This window comes from Trachemys scripta, chromosome 2, assembly GCF_013100865.1.
Source record: "Trachemys scripta elegans isolate TJP31775 chromosome 2, CAS_Tse_1.0, whole genome shotgun sequence".
Classification (NCBI taxonomy): Eukaryota; Metazoa; Chordata; order Testudines; family Emydidae; genus Trachemys; species Trachemys scripta.
In genome coordinates this window covers 267,031,482-267,055,321 of record NC_048299.1, presented here as the reverse complement: position 1 = coordinate 267,055,321, position 23,840 = coordinate 267,031,482, and the positions used below count along the sequence as shown (strand labels likewise).

General features: G+C 40.8%; 1 protein-coding gene across 6 annotated transcripts; it reads left to right on the top strand.

Moving 5' to 3' along the window:
• Positions 1–261: 261 nt before the first annotated feature.
• On the top strand, positions 262–19,182 carry TMEM71 (transmembrane protein 71). 6 transcript variants are annotated; one of them, XR_004644818.1, is made up of 12 exons: positions 264–448; positions 2,726–2,822; positions 4,571–4,631; positions 6,385–6,597; positions 8,451–8,623; positions 9,796–9,972; positions 11,446–11,521; positions 12,386–12,447; positions 12,670–12,727; positions 13,102–13,376; positions 16,228–16,250; positions 17,611–19,182. XR_004644818.1 is itself a non-coding variant. In XM_034763638.1 (11 exons), the coding sequence occupies exons 1-10, from the start codon at positions 431–433 to the stop codon at positions 16,232–16,234; spliced, it is 942 nt and encodes a 313-aa protein (XP_034619529.1). In that variant the 5' UTR covers positions 268–430; the 3' UTR covers positions 16,235–16,250; positions 17,611–19,181. The 6 variants fall into 6 exon arrangements, 2 of the variants coding, with proteins under 2 accessions (XP_034619530.1, XP_034619529.1); XR_004644820.1 differs by lacking the exon at positions 17,611–19,182 and having other exon boundaries at positions 262–448; positions 9,871–9,972; positions 16,228–16,438; XR_004644817.1 differs by lacking the exon at positions 17,611–19,182 and having other exon boundaries at positions 16,228–16,438.
• Positions 19,183–23,840: the final 4,658 nt, after the last annotated feature.

Below are 23,840 nucleotides of genomic sequence, written 5' to 3'. Positions count from 1 at the left end.
TAACTGTATCAGATTTATAAATAAAAGATATGGTAAAAGTTGTATCACTTGTTTTTACAAGCATCACAGACAAGGTGCTGATTTTGTGCACCATGACATAAATAGAATAGAAAACCGTTATTTAAAGCTGGCATATCTTGCATTTTGCAACACCCTGCAGAGTTGTTCACTTGCCTAATCTTAATCTTCAGTTTACTCTTCAAAATGAATGCTTGTGATGTGAGGCTACTTAACAGGAAGAATGACCTCATTCTGCCTCTTTGCTTCTGATTGCACAGTCTGTTTTCGAAAGGAAACAAGGGGCTTTATAGACCTGCCTTTTCGAAGATTTCAGAGTTATTCTGTTCCAGGAAGCAGCATAAGGAGCACCCTACAGTTGTATTCCAGAGTCTCTTTTTGATGAAAAACTTCTTGCATACGTTTGTTAATAATGAAATGGCTTTTCCAGGTTTGGAAGATTTTACATATGTTGATGTTTTATTACTTTGATCAACAGAGGAATAACTGAGCCCTGGATTTCTCCATCTACAGTCAGCTCTTCAAGAAGCTTTACATTTCTATGAATGCTTTCATCACTTCCAGTAAAGAGAATAGACTAAAATACCCTTCAAAAAGTGACATGTATGAACAAATAAAATTATTCCTCATAGACATTATTGTATTTCAAAAGATAAGAGAGTAATATTTGTTATCTGAATAGGTTAAATACTTGGACTTAAATCATTTTAATTATGTGTGTTGATACATATTGATGTAAATATTTACAGTGTAGAGTGCAACATGCGCAAGGGATTGGCTAGTTACCAACTGAGGGTATCATTGTTTTCAGGACCAGTTTGATTATCACCAAGGAAAGTGATTAAAGTAAATTGTTTTGTACATTCTGAGTAGAAAGGCAGAAGCTTTCATGCTTACATTTTAGTGATTTGAATTTCAGAACTGGGCAGTGTTGTAGACTCAATAAACTTTGATTTGAATGATTGCCGTAAAACGTTGCTGACTTGCCTTTAGCTTTGTTTCATTTTCAGTGAGGTTGTTCATATTTGGCCTTTTGCCATATGTTAGTTTAAAAGGTATTTGTTGAACTACAGAATTTTAATGTGTTGTGGGTCACAAATATTACTTAATGTTAAGTATTATTTAAAGTAATTGTAAAGTGGCAATTGATATGAATAATTGCTTGGCAGAATTAGATTTTTTTATTTTGATGCATAATATCAGTGTTTATTTTACAGACAAGGTGCCTGAGGTCGTATCTTTTATCGGACCAACTTCTGTCTGGTGAAAGAGACAAGCTTGGTCTGATAAAACAGATCAAACAGAAGTTGGTCCGAGAAAAGACACCACTTCTCCCAATTATACACATCTTCAAGAACAGTTTAAGAGCACTTGTGATTTACAAAACAATGTTTTTCAAATTTACAGATAGACAAAGTAAGAAAAATGCTGCTTGAGAACTTTTTAGGATTTTTTTCCACACACTTTGTCTGTCTAATATCCTGGGACCAACATGGCTACAACTACACTGCATACAAATATTTACTTTAAGCATTTTTTTTAATTTTTGTTTATTTACATTTTCAGTTGTGGGAAATTATAGGGGGAATCACACAATGGGGGGCAGACAATTATTTAAACGATAGTAGACATTGAGATTCTATAAGATAAAGCTTTATAACCATTACAACACAAAATATCAACATTACATTTCAAAATATACAAAGTAAATATCCTGAACTCAAATGCTAATAAGTTCTCAAGCAGCATTTTTCTTACTTTGCCTATCTGTAAATTTGGATTATTATGAGTGAAAATATTTTTTCATTGGTGTGTGTGTGTACAGTGAAGTCAACGTTTACTGACATTGACAGACAAAAATCTAATCCTTTCAAGCCTAACAATAAATAAAAGTGGGGCTGTGTAAAGTGCTGTCTGCAAAATGAAGTGCATACACTTTCTCCAGTGTTTTCAAGATTCTGAGAAAGCAATTCTATGTAAAATCACTGCACAGAAAAACATTGCTTTGTAAATCACAAGTGCTCTTAAACTGTTCTTGAAGATGTGTATAATTGGGAGAAATACATCACATTCCCACTAATCTGCATATGGAGATGCATTTCTCCCTCACATCTTATCCTAAACAGATTTGTAGTGTTGCTACATGCTGTTAAACAGCTGTTATGTTTCCCCTGAAGTTGTCCTACCTCTCAGTGGCGGGTGGTGTGATCCCTACATATAAACCATAGTCACCTGAGTAACTTTAATGAGACTACTCACAGGCCTAAGTATTTGCAGGGTAGAAACCATAGATTGTATACCAGTTTGTAAAGTGCACTGTGATATTCTCTCATGCAAGGCACTAGAAACATGTAAGATATTGTATGTAAACTTTATTTCTCATTCAGTGCTTTTTATTTTACATAACAGTGATTCAAAAGCATATTATTGAGAAAATAAAGTAAAAACTGTAGTGCACATAGGATAATTGTAAGTCTACCTATACTGTACATCATGGATTTAAATATTAGTTAAGAGATCTCAGTTGCCTGGGCCTGCAGGCCCTATTTGAACAAATTTGCTCTTGAAATCAATGAGGAAGGATGGCAGGATCAGACTCACATCGAATGGAATACAGCATAGTTAGTAATGTAATGACCATTCCTGATTATAACTTGCAGCTCTCTGTTTTCAATAAATACCAACTTTTCTTTAAAATCTCTTGCAGATAATCTGTGATGCATGTAGCTCCAGAGAGTTTGCAACAGACCTTTTCAAGATGTATCGAATATCCCAACTAATGTCAACACCAGCAGCAAGTAAATGTATGAGCATTTCTCTGGGCTTTCTTAAAAGGGATTGTGTCCTTACACATGAGGGATTGCCTTCTAAAGTGAATATGAATTTCTTTTTTTGAATGTAATGTTTTCTCATTGATTGAAAAGTCAAGATTTTACAGAGGTTTTTGTATAAAATTGTAAAGAAGAGAATATTTCAGCAGCCACTAATGTATATAAAATACAAATCTGTAATGTGTAAATATGGAAAACACTCACTCTTTGTGACCGTTGCATACAAACAGCTGTGTGATATTCTGACAATTGCCATTCCATGTGGTTGCACCGCTAACAGGAGCCTTGTCCGGTTGCCTTTTTCCCCAAAATGTCCCCCTCCATTCTTCACTTCACCTCATCAGTGAGCCCAGATCCCATCTCTAGACCCATCTCCTTTTGTGGATGAATGACTCTGTAGCAGGGTTATCTCTTCAGTCTGCAGGCCTATGGCTCTCGTCTCTTCCAGTTCAATGTGTCAGGGATGCCATGAGTGGGATTCAGCTGGGTCAGCCTTCTTGTCTGTAACCCCCTATTCCTGCCCATCATAGGGCTAGGCATAGGGGAATCTGGGGTGATTAGGGGGACCCAGGCCCTCCCGCTCCACCAGAGCCCTGAAATGTGATAGCATGGGCTGGCCTACACTGGGCCCATCTCCTGATCACCTTTGCCTGGACCACTTCCTACCCCACCCAATGTCTCAGTTTGGGGCCTGGCTGCTATTCGATTATTGTCCATTGCTCCAAACCTCAGAGTCTCAGGACTGATGCAGGCAACTCTCTGGTGCTTCTGCACACAGTTCTCCCTCTTGCTGGAGTGATGCCTCAAATGAGGGGTAGAAAGACTCACAGCCAGACCTCCTCAGTAAGCGCTTCTTCTCCTCCTCTCTCAGGACACAGCATTGCTCCTGGAAATGACTTTTCACTTCCCCACTCCCGAGCGGCTGAAACTTTTTTATACTATGCTTGGCAGTGCATGATGGGCAGAGCTTTCCTGGCTCCATACTGCTCCAGCCTTTCCCCTGCCTGGGCTGTAGAGAGGAGTTTGTAAACCCCATCATAGACTCAGATTATTTAACCATCTAATCCTTGTGACACTGAGCGTAGGACCTTGCAGGTTTGGCCTTCACATAACATCGAAATCCTACTTCCTAGATGTCTCCATAGTCCTGTGATCAATCATTATCCTCAAATCTTTGCCATTGTTGCCATAACGGCTCCTGCTGTGCCGCATCTACAGATGCCCACTTGCATGATACCTTATCATAGTAATGGTGTGACCCATTAATGCCACCACATAATTGTTATAGGAGAACCTGAGCACTGCTGGTAGAATCAATCAGTGAGTGAGTTGTTCATGATGTGAATTAGACAATACCATTAAAAGTGCTGGACCTATTCCCTTGTATGTGCCTGGATTTACTTCCCACAAGACACAAAACTGTACAGTACATTGGCAACTTGGATTTATTGACTGTAATCAGCTTTGATTCATGCTACTCTTTTTGGAATGATGCTATACAAGCCTAAATTATATGAGGTTTCATTTTATCTACCCACCATCACTCTGTTTTCTTTCCTTTAGTCTCTTTTCCTTTCCTAATTTTCTTCTCCTTTTTTCTTTTCAATTTCATCAAGACATATTGTTAGTGAAAACCAGTCAGCTGGTTCAACTGTCGCTTGAAATGTCTGTGTGGTGAGCCGATGCTGGGACTTTTCCTTATCTGGTCTTTGTCTCAACAGGTTCTTCAGTGTTTGATAAACAGCCCAGGCAAAGTCTGTCCCCTGAACACATTTTGCCAAGGTATGGAGTAAAACTATCCTTTGTTTCATTTTATTTTTCCTTTGTGTTTGAAAAACATTTCTAAAATTCCTATTTAAACTATTTATGATTAGGGTGCTATTACCACACTAAAGCATGGCCGCATTGCATTTCACAGATATCACTGTGCTGCAAATCTATGGCCACTTGAAACGTCAAAGCTACAGTGGGGATAGAATTCAGATACTCCTGCTTGAAATACACAGGCCCCAACCACTTGAACTAAAGTAGAATCCCCCTGAAGTGACTGTAGCATATGGTATATGACACAGTTGTTCATTTCAAATTCTGTCCAGCAGAGGGCAATGGTGCATGCCCACCCCTAGCCCTTGCATTACAATACTGTCATCTCTTGTCCCTGGTAGAGATCTTTCTACAATTATCTATTACTCACCTCTTTCCAGTTTTCAAGAACTAGATGAGTTTCCCACTCTCTCTGGGACTGTTTGCTGAAAGATCTATAGCTGCTTGTACTGATTCTGACAAATGTATATCGAGATTAGTGCCTGACCCTGCAAAGTGCTGAGCACTCTCAAATCCCAATGAAGTCACTCAGAGTTGTGAGTACTCAGCACCTCACAGGATTGGGGCCCAATTCCAAAATCAGGACCATACATTATACCTACCTAACAGCCCCCTGGTGTTCCAGTGGGAAAAGTTACTCACTTCTGTCTTAAATACTTGTCTAGTGTTGTGTGTTATCCAACAGTTGCTACATTTCACTCCAGAGATGGTTGCATTTCAGTGGTGGATGAAGCAATCTCTGTGCATACTTTGTATATCATTTTGTTACAGCTTGTGAGTGAGTGGCCTCCTCCATCCTTGTGGCCTCAGTGTGGCCCTACAAGCAGCCCCTTGCCTCAGTTTCCCCCTTAAAGGGGCTTCTTAGATAAACTCCACACAGGCTTTCATGAATCCAATAACAACAGCCCACCTTAGGGTCTGATTTTATTCACAAGAAGTTCACAAATAAACAGACATCTTCCGTTCCAGTTTTAAGCTGGGAACAACCCCTCCTCCTGAGAGCTATGTCTTTTTTCTCTCTGAGCAGCTGGAGAAGACGCAAGGCCTGGCCTGCCTTCTTTGTTTTCTTCTCATGAGAAGAAAACAATCTTCCAGCCAGGGCTTCCTACCCAGCCACAACTCCCAGTGTCCCCAGGTGGAGAAGGGACCACAGCCAGAGACTCACTTCCTGCAGCTTCTTCCCTCTGTTTCTCTCTGAGCATTCCCATCCCCCTTCTCTGAAGCTTCCTGTTGCCCTTTATAGGGCAATCAGGTGAGCCTTGCTCCTGTGTGCCTCCTTAGTAATCAGGGCTGGCTGTCCCCAGGCCTCTAGTCCATAAGGGCAAACCACCCTGTTACACAACTCTATAGTGTTCTGGGAGCTATTCAAATGAAAAGTGATGTGTACTGCTAGAAGAGGGCCTCATCCTCCCGACTGAACTAACCTTGTTATCTCTAGACTGATTCTTGCCTGCATATTTATACCTGCCTCTGGAAATTTCCACTACATGTGTCTGACAAAGTGGGTATTCACCCACGAAAGCTTATGCTCCAATACGTCTATTAGTCTATAAGATGCCACAGGACTCTTTGTCGCTTTTTACAGATCCAGACTAACACGGCTACCCCTCTGATATCTAAAACATTATCATTCAATCGTTTTTTAACATTTATGCCCCTGTGCTAAACAGACATATACTAACTCAGAGGGTTTTATTTCTTTCCTTTTCAGTTACACTTATGCCTTTCTGGACAGTGACACCTCCTATGAATGTTGTTCCATAAACCCCTTGACGGGCTCTCTTTTCACATGTCGCCGTAGTCCTCGGCTTCTTACTAATGGCTATTACATTTTGACGGAAGACAGTTTTCTGTCTGATGAAGATGGTAACATAACACTGACCCCGTCACAGACAAGTGTTACCTATAAGGAGAAATTAGTTAGGTAAGTGAGTCACACACATTTTACTTAATATTGGATGTTGGCGTTGTAACTCTGGACTTAACTTGATTTCTGGCTGGCTGTCAGGGTATGACTATAATGCTCAGAACATCAGGGGACTGGACTAGATGACCTCTCTAGGTCCCTTCCAGTCCTATGATTCTATGTCTAGCTCCTTCCTTTATTTCTATACCTGGATTCCATTTTCTAGTAACGATGGAACACACCAAGTAGTATAATTCAGAGAGACTGCAGTGGTTAAAATCACTTGGTCTTCAGAGTCATGCCTTATAACATTATCTCAAAAGTTTTAAGCACACAGATGTTACTGTGATTGGCGCTTTCTGCAGTCAATATAAAGGAGAGGTACAGCTGCCCAGAAATTCATGGCTTTTCACCTGTTGCTGAAATATTTAATGTTCCAAAGAGGGGACTTCAATTCTTCCAAGCATAAAAGAAGGATAAGAGCAAATCCAAAAGTAGGCAGAACAGACACTTTAAGGAAATTCAAGATTTTCTTGTTTGTCTCACCTTCAAACTATCATAATTTTCAAAATATAGCAAATGTGTAATTTTCAGTGGGTCATTAGGAGGTTTCCCTGAGTGAGGACTGAGCAAAAACTGAATTGTGCTTCATGATTTCATCCAATAAATTAATGCTATATTACATATGGAAGGCTCCAAATTGTATTTGCTGTAAAACATGTTTTATTTGATATGGAAATTCCTCTGGATTCTAAATATCAACTTTTATTTTTGTAATTTCATCACTCACTTGCCCAGAATTTAAAAAATTGAGGGTAGTCATTGATCCATTTTTGTTATGGCCATAACCCAATACATTTGTGATGGGTCTCCTTCTGATGCTCATCAGCAGCTCAAAACTAACCAACACTGTTTCTGTGTGGATGCCTTTCTAGAGAGTTAATCGATGATGGGACACAGGCAGAACTGTAAACCTAAAGCTGCAGTTTTTAGAAATACAGCAAAACAAATGGTTTGCCCAAGGAAGAGGGACACTGCAGAAAAAGAAGTGTTACTGTCCTGCTCCCAAGAGGGCATTACCATGACGGAGAATAAAAAGGAAAATTAAAAATACAGGTTCTGTCCTGCAATCCTTACTCAGGCAAAACTTCCACATGACTTCAATAGTGGTGTTACCTGAGGAAGGATTGTAAAATATGGCCCTATAATGTTACAGTGGAAACTATTAAACCACAGAATACCCTGGTGAAAGAAGTAAACATCGTTAGACCCATTTTACAGGTGAGGAAACAATGGCATTGAGAAATTTAATGACAAGCCCAAGAGTGAACCTGTGGCAGAGCAAGGAACAGACTGCAAGATACCTGAGTCGTAGGCCTCTACTCTAACTTCTAGACCGTGTTCCCGTTTGTGGCAGGACGCTGGCTGAGAAGCTCTTAATCAGCTCCTGCCACTCCAGCCCCAATCAAGGGGAATGGATTGGGAATGGGTGAATAGCCCTGTGCCTGCCTGGTAGCTGGCCACACCTGCCAGTCTTATTAGCCCAGAGCTATAAAGGCTGAGAGGAAGCCAGAGAAGGGGGGAAGGGAAAGGGTCAAGGTCCGGGTCCGGAACAGCACAGCAGGAAATGGGAGCCGCCTAGTCTGTTGTAGGCAAAGTAATTGTGAAGTCTGTATATAGTTGGGAACTGGTGGTGGGAAACCTTTGGAGAATAAAGAGTATGGGTGTTGCACCATACTAAAGTGTCCCTGACTCATTGAAGGGGGAGGCCCAGTGGCTAAATACCCAGGGGCGCAGCATGAACCCTGTTACTGTTTTATAAATAAAAGTGCCTCATCCCTTTAAAACATGGTTATTTCTTTCCTTTCTAGAATATTCAGGAGAAGGAAGAAAATCCGTCGCTCTCTTGCTAGTCTGTTCAGTCTCAGTGCTTCGGATTCATGGCTCAACAGCACTGTCCTTAGCAATATGGATTCTCCTGATGTAGAGGAGATTTGGAATGATGGAGATAATAAACTAGATGCCAATCAGCACTATGGCAATGGTAAGCCCACAGTAACATCACTAGTATGTTCTGTATTTAGTTAGGCTTGTCTGTTAATGACGGGATCACTGTAGGTGGATAACGATTTCCTTGGTTTTGCAGGGGGCCTCTGCTCAAATCAGCATTTAGAGCAGTGGTTTTCAAACTGTTTTTCTGGTGACCCAGTTGAAGAAAATGTTTGATGTCCGCGACCCAACGGAGCTGGGGATGAGGGGGGTTGGGTGTGGGAGGTATCTCAAGATTGGGGCAGAGGGTTGGGGTGCAGGGGTGAGGGCTGCAGGGTGGAGCCAGGAATGAGGGTCGTGGGAGGGGGCTCTGGGCTGGGGCAGAGGGTTGAAGTGTGGGAGGGGGTCAGGGCTCTGGGTTGGGGCCAAGGATGAGGGGTTTGGGGTGCAGGAGGGGGCTCCGGGTTTGTGGGGGCTCAGGGCTGGGGCAGGGGATTGGGATGTGGGGTTGGGGCACGGGCTTACCTCCGGCGGCTCCCAGTCAGCGGCACAGCGGGGTGCAGAGGCAGGCTTCCCGGTTCCTGGCCAATGGGAGTGTGGAGCCAGTGCTTAGGGCAGGGGCAGCGTGCAGAGCCCCGTGGCCCCCTTGCGTACAAGCCAGACCTGCTGCTGGCTGCTACCGGGGCACAGCGCAGTGTCAGAACAGATAGGGACTGCTAATTTTTAGTGGCCGGCCACCAGGGTCCCTGGGTGCTAAGGGGCGACACAGTGCCTTGCATTCTGTGACCCAGTACTGAGTTGCAACCTGAACTTTGAAAACCACTGAGACAGAATTTTGCGGAGCAAATTGAGCCAGTGACATGAGATGGTAACAGTGTTTGAATCCATGGAGATCTTTATAACCTAGGAGGTCCTTTTGAAACTGACTTTGGATAGGAAGCCAGTGACGATGAGAGATACTCCAGTAGTAAGTCTAATCATTTGGCCCATTGCTGTTTTCAGTCTGAGCTTTTTATATCCTCACTGTGTTAAAATTTATGAAGTTTTGATCGGCTTCTTTCCCCCTGCATTTTCCTACATATAATGGGTCTACCGATTCCATATCACTAACAGTTCAGAGAAATCCTTGTGATTGAGTCATTTCTTATGTTAAAAATCTATCAGCACAGATTCTCCACCCCTTTCCATTACTGTGAGCTAGGAAAGTTACAAATGTGCCTCTTGCAGATGACTCTGAATTTTCTTCTGAATGCAAAACCTGGATGCAAATGCCAGCAGCTGATGAATCCTCTTTTTCTAAAGATGTGGTGTTCATTCAGTCAAGAAAACAGTTCAGTGATTCCTCTCCATGCTCCCAGTTTATGGTAGATGGGTATTTCCATGAAGAGACTTTGGATCGTTCAAGTGAGTTATGTTCTTTCCTTCTCAGTTTGTTATTTGTAGAGCTGGTTGACATTTTTCAAGTGGAAAAACATGGTATTGAAAATGGCCTTTTTTGAAACTGGAGATTTTTGCAAAATTTTAATTTGGAAAAAAAGTCAATTTTTTCAATTAAATATAAAATTAAAACTTTGTAATTTTCTCCCCCCCATACCCCTCTTTTTTTCTTGTTCCTCCATATTCAGTGGCAAAATTGAAAGAGGAAAAAACTCAGGGAAATGGAGGGGGTGAGTAAGGGAGAAGATTGAGAGAGTCAAGTGTGAGGGGGACAAAAAATGAAAAAAATCTGAAACTAAAAATGTTTATGAAAAATTTCAAATACCTCATTCAGTGGGTTCCTTGTGAAACCCACTGAATGAAAATTATTTCAAATTGTTTCACAAAAACTATTTAACATTTGTGACCAAGTCTAAATTTCATTGCAATAAAAATTTAAGGTAGAAACAACTCCCTACGAATTCTTCAGGCACACTCAAAAATATGTCAGTTTCTAACATTAGTTCTCATATTGCATGTAAATACATATTATATTATATAATATTTATTATATATAGGTGCCTTAACTGCTCATTGGATACAGTTATGTTGAGATTTTCACTTTAGATTTAATGCCTGTTTTAAGTTTTTACTATATATGAATACTATATCTTTCACAAATTTCTGGTATGTTGTGTAAAATATTGACTCTGCCAGAGTCAATGGCAAAACTCCAATTGATGTCAATGGAGCTAGAATTTCATCCTGGTCTTTGACTGTAAAAATATTTTTTGAGGATTTGAAAATAAAATCTGTGAATAAAAATAAAAATCTGTTAATTTGTTTGAGTTATGGACATTTAAAAAAGACCCCTTGACATTTTTTTGATGAATTTAAACTTTTCTTGGTCCCTTTAGCAAATTCCCAAATTTTGAGATTTGTAAATTTACACTGATCTAATTATTGCAAAATCTAAAAAACAAACTATGTTTTAATTTGTTAAGGTGATTATTTTGCATTTCTGAATACTTCTCATGGCCATTTCTATGTATATCCTTATGTCCATTATCAAAAATATTTGTCCAGTTAAGGAAGATTTTGTGGGAGAATATATTTTTATATGACATTTAGACCTCGATTCGACACACTTTACAGCTTTCAAAAAAGAGAATGCAGATGTATAGTCTGTCTATATGGAGTATAGAATAATTGGGTTTGCCTCTAGTGGGTTTGATTTAACCCCCCATTGAAGACACCCATTGACTTCTGTGGAGCTGGCCCATGGTGACTATCATAGTAGAGTTTTTGGTAAAGCATCTTTTTTATCACAAATACTCTTTCCTTCACTGAATTTCAGGTTCACAGTTTCAGAGGAGGGCAACTGGAAGGAAGGAGCTACTTGTTTTCTAGTATGTCCAGAAAAAAGAATTATTATTCCTAATTTGTTTCCTTTTTTAATAGAATCCAGTGCAGTGAGAAATGTCGTTTATCAAATGATTATACTGTCCATGTGTTTAATCATTTCAGTGTGTGCAAGGTAATTTTGATTTCATCTTCATTACAATCATGCTTTATTTATTTTTATATATATATGTCAACCGGTGAATAAAACATGACATTTAGGGCCTGGTTTTCAAAGTTAGACATGCAGTATTGCAAAGATGCATTTGCAAACAAATATTTGATGTGTGTGCGCAAATTAGGTGTTTGGATGCAGATATGATACAGGGGATTTGAAAGTTGGAGAAGGGAACTCTTTCAGGGTAACTAAGTCCAACAAACCAATGTTCACGACCTGATCAGGTCTTCAGCCTAGACTCTGGGCCCCATCATCCTCCCTCGCTTTCCTTTTCCCTTCTCTGGCCTCATTCTACCATACAAGTGGCTGGTTAGGGGAACCTGGGGCATCCCACTACATTGAACTCCAGCCCAGGACCCTATAACCAGCAGCCAGGGTCTGCTCAGTCCAACTTCTTGCTGCTGGTCCCCTTGGTTTCTTTCCTACCAGGGCCTTTCTCAGGCCCATATTAACCCTTTCCTGGCATGTGTGGGGTAAACATTCCATTACATTTCATGACACTGGTCTCCTCCCAGCTCCCGCCTCCCATTACCCATCTGGGAATATTGGGGTCCTTAGCTGAAGGACCAGAATGGTAGCTGACTGAAGGCTGATCTTGGAATGTGTGGAGTGCATATTTTATTGTGTTGACCCAATATCTGTCCATCGTACAATCTAAAAACTAGGGTATTTGTTATGGCATGCATCTGACGAAGTGGGTATTCACCCACGAAAGCTCATGGTCCAATACATCTATAAGGTGCCACAGGACTCTTTGCTGCTTTTACAGATCCAGACTAGCAAGGCTACCCCTCTGATACTTGGTATTTGTTATGATTTCAGATGCTTTCTGGGAGGACGCTTTGCCACTTTGTTGGCTTTTTTGCTGCTGCTAATTTTAGTTTGTAAGTAGAAACTTCCTTTATACTTGACATACAATATTTTATTGCGTTAGATTCCAGGGTCAAATTGTGTCCTTAGGGGGTGTGTGTGTGTGTGTGTGTGTGTGTGTGTAAAATTCTCCTTGGTTCGATTAAAAGCTACATATGTGCATTTGAGGGCAGAATTTTCCCTTTAATCACATGTAGAATCATATATTTAAAATTGACTGTTCTTTTGCTCCAAAGATGCTGCCAAGTCATCTTTCATCAGTCTTGTCACATCTTCCAAAACCACCAAATTACGGTAAGCGGTGCAAGAGTATTTCAATATACTTAAGAGCTTTAGATGAAGAGGTTCTATCCATACTCCTTCTGGTCAAAAGATGACAATGAGTGATCAGTCGGTATTGCAAGAGGCTTTAGCTATTCTTGCTACTTTGTGGTCATGAAAATATTCTTTGTGTTTGAATGTTGCCTTTTCATGATTAGCAGTAAATGCAGCGAAAAAGAAAAAAATTAACCTATTAAACCATTGTCTAATGGGTCAGCATGAATGGCATAGAAGGGAGTGGTAACTTAGCCTCAGGAGCTGAATAAAGTCTGTTTCTTCATTTCTAAATGTGGCTCTGTTTCAAATTGATTTAATTCAAAGTTTTGTCTATGATTGAAACTTCTCAGCAGGCCTGCCGACAGCCATGCCGGGCCCCAGGACAGAGCAGTCAATGGGCATGGCCAGGGCTTCCAAATGCCTGCCCAGCTGCCTTTGCTGCTGCTGGTACTACCCCTCGGAGCCCTACAGCCCACCTGGGCGATGTAAAAGCACCCGGGGCTCCCGGCCACCGCTACTGTGGCAGCGGTGGCAGCCAGAGGCCCTTGGGCCATTTTAAATCAACCGGGCCCGATGGCAATTGCCCCCTTTGCCATCCCTGTCGGTGGGCCTGCTTCTCAGTACAGTAAGTGGAAAGGTTAATGTGTAATAAAGTCCTAAATGATATGAGACCAACTCAGACATAGGCCCCAATCCTACAATCACTTCTACACATGGTGGACTTTACAAAAGGTAATTCCACTGACCACACAGTAGAAGTCTGTTCTTAATTTTATAGGTGCTGCTGAGGCTAAAAGTATCTGGGAGCCTCTAGATTTCAATTTGTGGCAAGAGGGGAGATCAAAAGGGCAATATTTCTTTTTCTCAGTCAGGGGCAGGCTTTCAAGAGTGCAGTGTAACCTGAGGGAACAAGAGAAGCCAGGCAGAAGTTTTATCCTTTAGAATCACAGATCAGTATGTTGAAAGCAGAGCAGTGGAAATGGAGTATAAAGATTGGAGATCAGTGCTGAAATTGTAGATGCCGATATTGTGAGAGGCCAAGATTTTCTTAAGAATGGTAATTTGTGCACACTTTATACAGGTAGGAACAGATTATATCACTTTTCCTCACTAAGTAGAAAATCCCAATAAATGGCACTATTCACAGAGCAAGTTACTAGTAATCCTGAGTAAGGGTGGCAGTATCTGGCCATTAGAGTTCTCCTGATTCTCCTGTCAGTTTGACGCTGATGTAACTCCACTGAAGTCAGGTTGCTACCTGTATGGGTTTTCCCCAGAGACTTCAGGCTTTCAGACCTACCCACAAGGCTGTCTGTTTTAGGGTGACCAGATGTCCCGATTTTATAGGGACAGTCCTGATATTTGGGGCTTTTTCTTACACAGGTGCCTATTACCCCCGATTTTTCACACTTTCTATCTGGTCACCCTAGTCTGTTTGATTGGCTGTCCTTCCCTGTTCCCCACCTCCTAAGGAAAAGAAGGTATTTGGGGCTACCCACATGCTAATGGGCTTCCTCCTTCCTCTGCACAAGGAGCAGGCAAAGCTCCTTCCTCTCCCTCTTTTAAAGGGCCAGAAGCGCTTTTGAAGCCCGCAGTCTGTCTCCTCCCCAACTAGCTCTGCAGCCAGGCCTCTTTGGCACCCAGCACTGTGCCCCTCCCTAGGATGAGATGGGGATGGAGAAGGGAACTAAAGAGACTCCATCTGGGCTTCCTCTCTCCTGGGAGTGAGAGCCTGACTGTCCCAGCCCCTCCTGGACTTCATCCAGCACCAGAAGAAGAATGAGGAAGCAGAGCAGCTGAAGGAAGAAGGGAAACCCAACCCTAAGGAGAGGAATGGGATTGGGAGCCGCAGCAGAATCTGAAGGAGGCATGTTTGGAGGGCATGACTGATGGTGGGACTGTGAGAGGACTGATTAATTCTTTGGAGGTCTCTGTGTGAGGGCAGAGCAATGAACTGGGAGATAGAATTAGAGCAATTGGCAATGGGGCTTGTGGTTCCTCTCCTTTGGTTGCCTGTGGGCCTCAAAAGCATAGGGAATGAATTGCAGCTCCTCTCCCAGTGGACTAATGGCTCCTGCATCATCAGCAATATCCAGACTGGGTATTTGCCCCAACTACAGCCAACAGTGTAGCTGCAGGCAAGCAAAGCCACCGTTTACACAGTGGGTTTTTACCTGTTTGAAACACCAGGGTCATCACCATTGGTACAAATGTCTTCGCTTGTCTACACTAGAGTTTGCATTAGTGTAGCTACACCAATGCATGTAATTAGGAATAGTAGTGTAATCAAGGCCTGATTCAATTTATGTCAGTTTATGCACATATATGATCTACTGTTTCTTAGTTGGTAGATATGTTACTCATTATACTATATACATGAGAGGAGAAGCAGAGCTTAAACTAGATTGAAATCTTACTGATTTTTCTTCTGCTGTGACTAGGTCATGAACAACGGTGTACTACAAAGAAAGAAAATAATTCTAAACCACAAATGGCCTCTGATGAGACTTTTCAGTTTGCTACATACAATTAGAAGATTAGATGTCTTCTTCTGCCCTAACTCATGTTGAAGAGTACCTTACTCGCACAAGTAGTTCTGTGGAGTAAAATGATGCTTTTTGTGTGAGAAAGGTACTACTCCACATGAGTAAAGGTGGCAGAATCGGGATCTCTTTGTATATTGGTTGGCACAAAGCACTGTGAATCCCCATGTTAATTCCCTTCCTTCATGGACTATGGGGAGAAGAAGAAGCTCTGAATTCCCCTCAACATGCCCACAACACTTGTACCTCTGCATTAAAATGATGATTATCATCTAAGCTCATGCTTCAGGGCTTCAGGTACACACTTGTAGGGATCAGGGAGGAATTTTTCCCTCAGTGCGCAATTGGCCAGATGTATTCGGGTGTGGGGTCACCTTTCTCTGGAGCATCAGAGATTGGTGACAGCTGGAGAGGGACACTAGACAGGGGTGAGCAGTATTCTGAGGTAGTTCAGAGAAATTTCTTTTTTTAGATGCCTGATTGGTTGGTCTTGCTCATATGCTTAGGGTAAAACTGGCCACTAGATATGGGTTTCAGAAAGAATTTCCCCCCCAGGTCAGATTTTCAGGCATATCAGGGTTTTTTTCATCTTCCTCTTAGATGGGGTATGGATTGTCTGCTAGGATCATCTGGGGATATCTCACCCAATTAATTTTCTGCCATTGCAGAGGCCTCGAGTATTGGTAGCACCTCACTCTGTCCTGCTCTCTGACTGTGGCACAAACAGTTTACTCTCCTGAGAAATGAAATGCTTTGGTCTACCTAAAGTCACTGGGCTCAATATAGGAATATCTGGATGAAATTTAATGGCCCGTGATATGCAGGAGGCCAGACTAGATTGTCTAGTGGTCCCTGTTGGCCTTAAACTCTATAAAAACTGTTGGAATCAGGACATACAAAAATGTACACATTAATTTTGACATTTTCTTGCAGGAAATAATTGAAAGACTGAATCGGTAAGTAGAACGCTATAAAGGATTGTAGGGTAAGGAAAAAAAATACTCCGGAGAAGAGTGAACCATTCATTCAGATAATGAAGTCTGCAGACTCACCAGCTCAGCTGTGACTTTGTCAGAGTTTATGAGCTAATCCTGGTTAGACTTGCTCACTACTGGAATGGAAGACCTTCAAAAACAAAACAAAAACAGGTGCTTAGGAAGAGGTTTGGATGATTCAATAGGTTGCAATCCTGATTCTAAATTTGCATTGTGTTAATATGCTGCTGAGGGTGCTGTCTGTAGGATGAGCTGTACAATTAAAGTATTTTCCATTTGTGCTGAAAAGATCCCATGGACCTTTTCACCAGAAATGGGTGCTAGCCCTAGTATCCTCATCAGATTTCAGGATAACTAATTCCATCTAAACCTCCTTTCTGGTTTTATTTGGATAAAATATTCTTCATTTTCTACCCTAATTACTGAATAGTTTGGGCTGTTAAACAATTGCTGTGTCTCAGCCTAGAGGTGGTTGCATTTCAATGTGCTGGATTTAGACACAGAGATGCAGGGCCAGGTCCCTGAGCTGCTGTACATAAGTGTGGCTCCAGTGAATGAATAGAGTTACACTAATTTACACAGGCTGAAGATTTGGGCCCTAATAGCTTACAAAGCCCTTTGAGATTCTTCTCCCCTCTAATTTCTCTCCCTTCCAGTCCCATTCCCAATCCTATACCTTATTTCCAGCTCCCAGTTCTGCAGCACTCCTAATGCTTAGCTCATTATAGATCCAGGATCCTGAAACCAGTTTCCCCATGCTAAGGGGAGACAAACTGGCCCTTCCAGTGCGGCCCTCTTGCTCCGCGGTGGAAAGAGACACAGAAGGGGTGGCACTAATATCAAAATACCCTCTAGAACCTCCTCCTCCCATTTGTCTAGTGAGGAGCAGGAGGAAGAGTGGGGCTGTGGTCTGATCTATGTTCCCTCAGCACCTGGAGGTAACAGCCCTGTTTTAGGCTCCCTTGTTGTGCTCAGTTGAGGAACTGAACTGCGGCTGCATACTTGCAGATCCCACATGGAGAATCCTTGAGATAACATATATAAAAAGAACATACACCCTGAGATAGAAGCATCTGAGAATTTCACAGACAAGTTTTGACCATTCTTTCAGGTTTCCTCAAGGCTAAGAAGAAAAATGTGCATCCCAGTCATCAAGTGTACAAATTAGTTTACAGCATCCCTTGTTGGAAATTAGATGGCAGACATTGTCCTATAAACGTTGTCCCTTGCTTTTCATAAACACATAAAAGCAGACAAGTTCTTAATGTAATTTTCAGTATTTAATTAACAAATTTCACTCTTCTTTCCTCACCAAATCTAGGTTTGCCAGCATGTACAGACCACTTATCTGGAGCCATTTTTCTTTTGCCCGTGAGAAACTAGCAGAATTTTCAGAGCTCTTTCTCCCAATAACACAAAATCATTTTATTTGGACTGTACTTGGATCCTTTCACAGTTTGCTAGGAAGCCAGGCTTTCCACTAGTCTTTTTTGCACCCAATCCTGCAAGCAGAACCATGCAGGCAGACCCCTATGACCACATGGAACCCCTTGATGCCAGTGGGGCTCGGCATAGGGGTCACCCAGGCTTTGTAACTTGCAGGATTTGGGGCCTTGGAGACTAAGATAGTGGAAAAAAATGTCTAGCAAGCCCTACAAATCCATCACTTGTTGATGTCTAAACCGTTTTCACTAATGTTGCTGCTCTGGCCATAGAACATGCATTACAGTCTTGAAATAACCTGTTGTCAAACTGTTTAAAAGCTGAGAATGGTTCTGGATAGTGGTAAATTGGACAATATACTTAAAACTCTTCAGGCCTTCATTGTCTCATCCCTGCCACAGCCTTTTGGCCTTTATTTCTATTCTGGGTTCTTTCCCATTGATTTTGAAGACAGAAAAATGAGTGTTAGAAACACAAGAAAAGAGAGAAGGGAAATTAATTGTGCCAGAATAGTGCTTCCTGTTAGAGACCAGAAGTCTCTTCAGAAAAGTCAGGAGTCAGAGGGTTGGAAGAGCAGCTGGATACGCCAGAATCATATGGTTAACGTAACATATAAAGAGTCCATGACCTTTATTTTTAAAGCATTGAACCTTATTTTTCTGAAATTGGATTTAAGAGACAATGCTAAACATTAATCCCCTTGAATGACCAGTGTGATCACTGTTCTATGACTACGCTATTTCATAACTAGTTTGTTATACCTACCAAGTATTCCAGTTTAGCTAACACAGTGTAAAATTTCATCTTCCCGTAGTATAAAATGATGAAAATGTGATCGCATAGTATTGTCTCAAAATCTTTCTGCCTTCGCTGCTTCTGGTCTGCTTATCCCCCATTGTGCTAAAACTGGCACCAGTGGTGCCACAGTTGCTAAATCTGAGCAGTAATGCTGCCTGTGGAAAGGCCAACTCCACAGGTGGGATGCGAACAGGCTGGCAAGCATAGTAGAAGTATCTGTAAACTTTTGTAAAAATTAATTTTAAAAAATTGAAGGTTCTAATGAAGGAAAAAATGAAATGATAAATCACAGTTCAGCTGCCTGTATTTTTATAGTTACTCACCTTTATGGCCATCCTCAAACAGGATACACTTGTGTTTGTGAGAATGAATCCTTGGAGATGTGGGGAAATGAAGGAAAGCATAGTGCCAATTATTTAAAATGAATGTGCCAACCTTTCAAGGGGTAAATATCATTCTGGTTGTATTTTAAATGTAAGACTCAGCACCAAAAACTCAAGCAGGGGAAACAGCCCTGTTATCTATTTTGGATATTAAAATACTGTTGCTGAGTATGTTAAAAAATTAAATTAAAAAAAATAAATTTAAAATTAATGGAGATATCCCATCTCCTAGAACTGGAAGGGACCTTGAAAGGTCATTGAGTCCAGCCCCCTGCCTTCACTAGCAGGACCAGGTACTGATTTTGCCCCAGATCCCTAAGTGGCCCCCTCAAGGATTGAACTCACAATGCTGGGTTTAGCAAGCCAATGCTCAAACCACTGAGCTATCCTTCCCCCTCTTAAATATTTCCCTGATAAAAATAGACCAGGTGAGAAACTAACAGTCCAGTATTTATAGTTTAAATAAAGACACCAGGATGTACTTCAGGCAGAGAATCCTGAAGTAAAGGAAAATTGCTTCACATAATAATAATAATAATTAATAATAAATACAATTATAGTAAATAATAAATTGAGAGGCACCACACAACTCCATATTTTTCTTGTAGTACAGATGATAAACTTGAATAATTCTGTGAATATTACATAATTCAGCTTCCTTATTCATTTTAACTCTAGAGTGATAGATGACCGTGTGGTATTTATATATATATATATATATATATGTATATATTGTTACTTATGATATGCTAGTTATAATGGGTCCTCTTTTTAAATGTACTTTTAATCTCAATGAGGAGAAAATTCTCTATTATTTTAAAATAATTCCTAGGAATTCATCATGAAACTAGAATCAAACTTTTTATTGCCTTGCTGGAATGAAACACTGAGTCACAGTTAATCAAGGCTGATGAAAGAGTAAAGCCAACATTTTGTAACATGGGTGCCTAAATCCATATTTAGGCTCCTAAGTAAAAGTAGATTGACTTTTGAAGTGCTGAACATCTGCAGCTTCTGTTAATAGGAGAATCAGGCTCAGGGTATTTTAAACAATATTTCTAGTGAAGTACAAACATTTGTTGACTGCTGGTTAGTGTGACATTTGTGTACTATGAGATGGCTACTGTAATCTAAAGTCTCTACCTTCAGTAATTGAGCTCTTGTTCAATTTTAATGTATTCAATTAATTAAAATACAAATCCAATGAGGAATTTTCAAGATGCACATGTAACAATAAACTTATCACCTTTTGCTATTATAATCTGTGTTCACCATGCCCTGATCTTTTGTTTGGTCATTCCTTGCTGTGTAAAATCAAATTTCAGGCCCAATCCTGCAAATACTTGACACCAGACATATTGCTTATTCTAGTGAGGAAACTGGGTTCTCAACGGTAGCAAGCATTATGCCCAGCAGTGTTTGTAGGAGCCCTTAGATTGTAAGCTCTTTGGAGCAGGGACACATCCGTTATTATCCATCTGTGGAGCACCCTATACACCTTTGGAACTACACTAACAATAAGTAGCCCTCAGAACTGAAGGGTGTGGTAAAAAAAGAGCACCAGTACATAAAATAGGTACAGACTTTGGGCCCAGTTCTAGGGGATCTGGCCCTTCACTTGTCCTATACCTTTATTTTATAATGTGCTTATATATTAGAATGTAAATCGAGAACAATTATTACTTGTGGGCAGGTATTAATAAAGAATCTCGCTAAGAATTGCACACATTTGTTACCTCCGTGTGCTTGTTATATCTTGTTGTTTAGATTGTAAGCTTTCTGGGGCAGGGAATGTTATTCATTCTGTGTTTGGACAGCAGCTAGCACAAGAGAACCTAATTTGGTTGAGGCCTTTAGGAGCTACCACAATAGAAATGTTTAATAGTAATTAAAAGTCTTATAGAGATTTGATGAAAAGAGAGAGGTGCATATCATAAATTGGCATAAACCAGCAGATGACCACCACCTAAGGTTCTGATCCATAGTGTTTGAACAACTGAGAATTGCAGAGCCACATCAAATGCTATAGGACTCCATCTTGCAGTTCTTACTCAGATGAACAGTCTCATAATGGAACCCAATATACAGTATATTCAAAATATTTCTAATGAAGAGTAACATTAATGGTATAAAGCTTATTTTGTCATTATGCAGTAGACACTTTATGTTGCATTGTATCATTTGTTTTAAAAAATAAACTTTTAATATATTAAAATGATATTGTGAATTTATTCAGTTAATATACGGCTGTCATGAGCAACCGTGACCATATCGCTGTATAACCCCATCTGCTTCCTCTGTTTGTCATACTGCTCATTGTGTCATGTCTGCCATCTAGATTTTAGGAGCAAGGATTATGTTGTTCTAAGTCTTGTGTGCAGGTTCTAGCACATTTTAGGGTGTAACAAAATAATAAGCAACAAAAGGGATTTATGTAAATATTGAAAACTGCCTGTGTATGAAAAGACAAATATCTGCACAAACATTAAATGAATTTATACAATATTCGTTTTACAAATTACATTAAGCTATATTATTATATTACACTAATGTCTAAGAGCCGCGACCAAAATCAGGGCCCTATTGTGCTAGGCACTTTACATATACATAGGTACAGAAAGTCCCTATGTTGAAGGATTTACTATCTAAATAAGGTTCTAGCCACTGGCAGCATTTTCCCCACTGTGCTGTCTAGGCTTGCTCTGAGCAAGGTTAGATGACACAGTGGTAAAAATGCCAGAGTCCTGTCTACACAAGCACTCCCACCAGGAGAGTTGCACCAGTGGGGTAACAGTAGAAAACTTTGAGGGGGAAAAAGTGTAGTGTAAAGACAGCCTTAACAAAAAGGAGGGAGAACTTCTGTAATTTCACTTACCTAGAAGATGCACCTCTCTCTCAGAAGTTTTCGACCCTGATTCCCTCTGTATTGATCCTGGTGACTGAATTATCCTGTGGTCTGAAATAGTGTCAGGGCATCTGTCCCACCATCTGTGCTACTGTCTCTCACTCTCACAGCATGCCCTCTGGAACTCCATTAGCAAGCCGCTTTTTATATCCCCTGCAAGCAAAATTCTGTCTCTAGTTATGTCTCCCATTTCATAGGCTGATATGCATGTGGTACCTGGGTGAGCCCTAGCGTCCACCAAGGTCATGAGAAACATAGACAGCTGAACTCAGAGCGCCTCCTGCAGGAGAAGAATGCCTTGCTGGCTCTAAGACTATCCACAGGAAATAATTGTACTGAGAATTTGTGTGAGGTTTACTATTGTCCATGGGTGGAATCCTGGCCCAACTGAAGTCAAAGGGATTTTTGCCATTGTCTTCAACGGGACCAAAGTTTCACTTCATGGTTGATTTAATTCCTGCACTTCTGTTCATTCATACCAATTAGCCACTTACCACCTAAGAAGCAAAATTTGACATCTCATTTTTGCCTAATCTGGAACATTAACATGTGCTTTGAGCAAGCCTTATGTTTTTAGTCATAAATCTCCTTCAGGGAAATCAGGAAGGAAATGTGTCCTTTCCTGCATTGTAAATTAGCCAGATTTGTTGTGATTTTCTTTTTCTTTTTCTTCTGAAGCATCAGGTAGAATGCCTGCAGAAGGTTGGATACTGGCCCAGATGAACCAGTGATCTGGTCTGGTGAGATAATTTAGAAGATTCTGTATAAAATTTACATTCTCCACAACGTAGTCAAAAACATTTTAAACATGCTGTGCTTAATCTTCTCTGTCTGATTGGTGTGGAATAGCCATCAAAGAGAAGAGCGAGAACCCTATTGCTTGGGAGACTGAAACAAGACTGGACAAAATCCTATTAATTAGTATTATTTATTTTATTATGTGAGCACCAAAAGGCCCTGTTGTGCTAGGTCCCATGCAAACAGACACACATTGAATCCCTGCCCCAAAGAGCTTACAATCAAACTTGAAACAAAATGCAACAAGTGGGTATGACAAACAGTGGGAGACAAAGAAAGAAATAAAGTATAGGAAACAATCTTGCGCAGGCAGGGCATGGTCTAGGCTCTTGCCATCTGTATGGTTCTGTAAAGTGCACCTTGAGCCACCAGATGGTGCCATATAACTATATATTTCTTTGTCCTTTATGTGGCTTTATTAGTTGTGGGCCAGATAGACAAGGAGAACCAAGGAAGTTAAACTATTGACTGCCATCCTCCTTATATCTCATTAGCTGTGCAAAAACATAGAACATTTAAATCAGTGACCCCTTTTTTCTTATCCACCTGTGTGGTTATATAAATAAAATGTAAAATTAGAAAGCTGCATAGCTGCCAATTTTTGTGCGGCTCCATATTTGCCTATAATTTTACTGCAGTTTACAAAAGCTGTGGATTTGTTGCTAGTGGAAGGTGTTGACCTGGCCACCCGGAAATCCTCAGTTTACAAGGCAGCAATAGGGCAGGTTTCCCACATACACTGCTCTGCCAGCATGTCTCAAGAAACAGGGGCAGTTCAGTCTCCACAGTTGGCTTCTGTGGTGAATTTGCCAATAATACAAAGGTTGGTGATTATTTTGCAATGTAGAGAATCAGATACTATGGTGATGAGTGCAGGATAAGTACAGAATAGGAGCTGAAACTGAGACCCATAAACATATCTCATTTAGGGGCCACCGAACATGCATTAGATGGCAACAATTTTTACTACCTAGTGAGTTGGACTAGATTCAAACTGGTGAAAGGCTCTGTAGCTCTTTAGCAATGTCTTGCGGTATCCACCCCAAGTAAATGCTAATGTGTGCTTCAAAAATGTATGTTTTCTTGAAAGATACATTTATTAAATCAAGTTCTGACATTTTTGGAAATTACACAGGCAGTGTTTTCTTCTCTCTGTACACACAAGCAAAATCTCCACCCACTGTTCTCAGTCTTCTATAAACACACACTACAATCAATTGCCCC